Source organism: Pollicipes pollicipes, unplaced genomic scaffold, assembly GCF_011947565.3.
Source record: "Pollicipes pollicipes isolate AB1234 unplaced genomic scaffold, Ppol_2.1 Scaffold_4881;HRSCAF=5763_pilon_pilon_pilon, whole genome shotgun sequence".
Lineage (NCBI taxonomy): Eukaryota > Metazoa > Arthropoda > Thecostraca > Pollicipedomorpha > Pollicipedidae > Pollicipes > Pollicipes pollicipes.
Window position 1 is genome coordinate 35,607,676 of NW_023596576.1, and position 4,666 is coordinate 35,612,341.

A 4,666-nucleotide genomic window follows, 5' to 3' on the forward strand; every position below is an offset into this window, starting at 1 on the left:
CGTTTTTCGCCGGCAGCGATCTCCCTGTCTTGTCATGGCCGGCCTTGCAGTGGAGTTGTCTGTATGTAGAGCTGTAGTGGTGTTTTTCTCCCGACGTCCATCCAAAGCGTGCGTGTTCAGGCTGGTGGATGCCGTTACGGTGCCGCGACCAGTACTGCTATGTCAGAACTGCACCGACATGTGGCCTGACCACAGTCACTTGGTGTCGGGTCGAGATCGTGTCGCACCCATCCCGTGTTGGGCACTGAAATGGTACGCCTCACAGGCTCATCCCCACCTTTGCTCGAGTGAGAGCTTCCGTGCTTTGCACGCTCGCCTCTCTCCATATCACAATTGGATCTTTGTAGCCGTCGTTCACTCCTTATGGACTGAACTCGTGAAGTCGTTCACTCCGTAGGTGAATTTCGACGCGTACCGTTTTGTGAAAAGCGCGTGATCTAATTTCCGTTCGATGCTGGGAGCTCTTCGCTTGAGGAGTTTCATAATCGGATATCTCCGAAAGCGTTTGACGTTCAACGGTGGGCCTGCGATCAGACATTTTTGAAAGTAAGTTCGAAAAGGCCGTCCGTTTTAGGCACTATATGTAGATGCTAAACAACTGTTCGCGATGCGCAGTGAAAACTCTCAGTGTGTATACAAAAGGTATTACAGTGCTCTCGAGCATGCATGTGGCCAGTTCTCTGAGATTGGACGGTCAAACTGGAATCCGGGGGACAGCCTGATCCGAAAACGGTATCTTGAGTGGGAGTAGGTGAAAATATGCAGTGTACGAGCAAAAATGGGGAAGACACAACCCCATCATGCGAAACTTAGGACGCGTTTCTTCGATCCCTCCCCGCACTCCCACCCCCATCCCTACCCCACTCAAGCCCTCCAGTAATTAAACCATGCTACTGCTGCCTAGTATATTTTGTATGGTGTCAAACATGATCCACATCTTAAGACCCCTCGCTCCAGCCAAGCTCGGTAAGCTGTAAATACGTACCCTGGCGTCATGCTGAGAGAATACATCAAACACGACAGGTCTCTGGTGTAACGGCAAATGAGCACAACCAGAACGTATGGGAGCGAGTCAGAGATGCAAACTTTGCATTTGTTCGCAGGTGAGCAGCGCACAGAATGCTTACCAGAGCAGGCGAAGGTAAGGAAGTGAATAGAGCTGTACGAGTAAGAAACGCCCTCCGGGCCGTGCGTGCCCTGGAACGTGACGGGAGCGCCGGAAGCAGTGGACGCCGAGGGCAGGTACTTGGCAGGGCAGGTACTATACCATTACCCAGAGCGGCCCCGTTGTATAGGCGGGCTTGCTCAGAGAGCGCCGCGCTACTTGCGGTAGTCGCCATGGCTGGTGGTCACCCCCGTGTGGGGATCCACACCCAGGTTGGTGCCAGATACGTGGAAGCCAGACTCGTCCACAACGAAATCGACCGTCTGGTTCACACCGCGAATGTCCCGGTAACTAAACGAGCCGACGACAGGAGTGAAGGGGAAGCTGGTATCGTAATTGGCGTTTTGATCGTAGGCTTGGTGGCCGTCACCGCCCCGGGAGAAGCCAGGGATGTTTTTCAAGAAACCACCAGCATATTTGGTGTAGGGGGCAGCCAAGTTCATCCAGTATTGGAGCGCGTCCGGCCGTCCCAGGTTGCTCGGCCCGCTGAAGTGCCAGCGATCGTCGGCAGCCGCAACGGCGAGGACAGCGCACACCACCACCTGAAACACACAAACTGGACCTAATATTTTCTTTTAAAAATAATTGAGGGAAAAGAGCAATGACATAGGAATGCTGAAAATGTATCGCAGAAAAAATCTGACGGATTTGTTTTCAAGTTAACTATGCCGACTTGAACGAAAGAATCGTTTTGTCATCTGCAAGATTGCAAGGAACGCACGGACAGATAACGGTGGCATTTATTTAACAGAAGAACGGATTTAGCCATATATCTTTGCAATTGAAGGTCACTACTGATAAAGGTATATTCTAAGTTTGTAAGTGGTTTTGCACTGAGGTACCCATCACTGAGGTACCCATCAGTAACGCCACCATCATATTCCCTGCGGTTCAAGCCACACCTTGTTTAAGACTTCGAATCACCTCGCTTCTGAACTTAATGCACGTGGACTTGTGCACCCCATTACCCATTGCCTATGGTACTTCTACCCACCATGTGTAAGATCATAGAATGTCACGCGAAAACCTCACCTTATTGACCGTGTTGTACCCATCGCCAAGACAATATGGCTGTTAAAGCTTTCGTGTTTTGCAGTTATGCAGCGCCTAATGTCCAAACGATGAGAGGCAATTGACTAGCACATTGGGCTGCTAGTTGTATGGCTGGACCACTTTGATCACTTTGTTAGTTGGATAAGAGCCCTTTCGGCCAGTAAAGGCCATTTCAGGGTTGTGGGATGCAGAAGAATGGATGTCGGTGGGGCAGGGCCATATGCACCGGCGGACCCAAACTCCAAGATTTAGCCCGTACAGGAATCCTCTTACGGGCATGTGTCTGCCGCTCGGACGGGGCCCCCACCAGGGACCCTTCGACCCACTCGTGACTGGCCCGTGCAGCCTGTTCCCGGATAAAACAAAAACAAAGGCGAACTGCTAGATATGACAAACATGAGACTAAGTATCGAATAACTTAAGAAAAGTGCCGTAGCCAAAACGACAAGAGCATGTAAGGAAGCTGATATTACGGAAAAGATCCAAGAAAACCAAGAGAAAAGGATAAAAGCCCGCACATAAGGTGTGCTTATCAAGGTCACACGCATAGATCAGTAACGCCACCTTGTGGCGCATACAAATATCTGGAGTGAGTCACGTAGCAGTCACATAGGGCAACGACTGTAGGATCCTAAAAACGTCCCATGACTTAATCCAATGACAACGTTTTAAGGCACATATATCCTTATCGGTGAAATTGTGATCTACAGCAGCCACTTGCAGTTAAAAGCATGCGAACAGTTACAAGCGAGTTGTGTGTATCATATCTGATGCGTGGCTCAATATATCGAAGTGTGCAACAGTCCCTTTAAGTTGCTGACTGGGACTGTTTCTCCCGATAAAGTTAAACAGCATAATGCAATGCACATCTTTAGCAAGCATCGTAAGCAGAGGACTCACCAGGACTTTCATGGCTGAACTCGCTGGGATCTGTGATGCCTGTGGTCATGGGCCGACCAGCTTTATATTGGCGGGAGCGGTGCTGACTGTGAAGCCACGCCCACGCTGACCGCAACGCTCACATATCATTGGAGGAGATGTTGCCGGCTCGATTTTCGCGAACAGTGGCCATCATCGGCCATCGCCCATCCCACCCCGCGCCAAGGTCGGAGAAGGGCCTATCCCCTCATGTAAACCGCAGAGTAAGAAACCTGATGCATGAGAAAGCCCGTTTTGTAGCGTTGCAGCACCGGGTTACTGTTGTGGGTTCCTTTAACGGCAGCATCAAATTCGGGTCGTCGTGTGACGATCAGCCTGGCGGTGGCCGCAGATAGCCATACCCAGAGGGCTTCTCTTACCGCATCTGGTCAAAGGAACAGCCATTTGCCGCCGAATGCTCCCAATATGACGTCAGTGGTCGTCTGGCCTGTGTCGCAATGGGGTCACCGGCGACGGTTCCTCTGAGCACCGGACGCTGACCTCGTGCATCCCGTGCTGTGTGTTGTGTTAGACTTATGTTGGGTGTCCGGCTGGTTTAATTTTCGTGGAATATTTCGAATTAGTTTTGAACAAACAGGCAAATGTCTGCACTATAGAAGTGTCTGGCCAAAATCACGGTAGTCTTGATTTGACACCGAGGGGCCGCTCACAAAAACTATAAGCCAGCCGGAACCATCCCTTTCGATGGAACCCAGTGTATTGCGAATGCTGAGGAGCACGTTCACGGAGGGTGCGTGCTATACCAGCAGTCTCCACGACGGATGTGGAGCTTGCGAGGCCGGCGTAGAGCTTGGGTAGTCGGCGAAGGTAAGTGGGGCTTGCGTGTTCGGCGTGGAGCTTGCGTGGTCGGTGTGGGGCACGCGTGGTCGGTGTGAAGTTTGCGTGGTCGGGGTTCAGCCTGTGAGGCCGGTGTGGAGTCTGACTGAAATTTTTGAAGGTGATAGATCCTCAAAACGGCCATTATTATAGAGATTACAGCGTCACACCACACAGACCCATCAGCAACAATAAAATCGGTCAGACTGGCAGGTGAACACAACAGACCCATCAAGCCACACAGACCCATCAGCAACAATATAATCGGTCAGACTGGCAGGTGAACACAACCAGGCGGTGCAAAACCACACAGGAATCCAACAGATCATACTTCGAAATGTGCCAAAGCACACTGGCATAGTGAAAAACAGCAGCGTACTCAAAGCTCACTGCATCCACATAGCCAGACGTTTCATAACTGTATAAGTTGCATCACATAATATATAACATGAATAATATAAATCACATAAATTGAGTCCAAAGAAGCTCATAAAGTTCACAGTTGGAAGTTCATAGCTAGAATGGCATAGTTCATAGATAGATTCCTGTCGTAGAATACATAACAACGTTCGAAATTTGCAGAACATTTCTAAAAATAGCATTGACCTAACGTGTTGCCTATTAACACAAGCTCGGGTGAGCGGGGGTCAATTTGCCCCCCCCCTCCCCAAAGGTTTTTTTCCAAAATGGTTT

At 50.2% G+C, this 4,666-nt stretch overlaps 1 protein-coding gene across 1 annotated transcript; it reads right to left on the minus strand.

Moving 5' to 3' along the window:
• Positions 1-897: 897 nt before the first annotated feature.
• LOC119099686 (uncharacterized) lies at positions 898-3,181 on the minus strand. Its single transcript, XM_037222751.1, has 2 exons — positions 3,119-3,181; positions 898-1,707 (listed from the first exon to the last, which is right to left on the minus strand). The coding sequence occupies exons 1-2, from the start codon at positions 3,128-3,130 to the stop codon at positions 1,321-1,323; spliced, it is 399 nt and encodes a 132-aa protein (XP_037078646.1). The 5' UTR covers positions 3,131-3,181; the 3' UTR covers positions 898-1,320.
• Between the last annotated feature and the right edge of the window lie 1,485 nt (positions 3,182-4,666).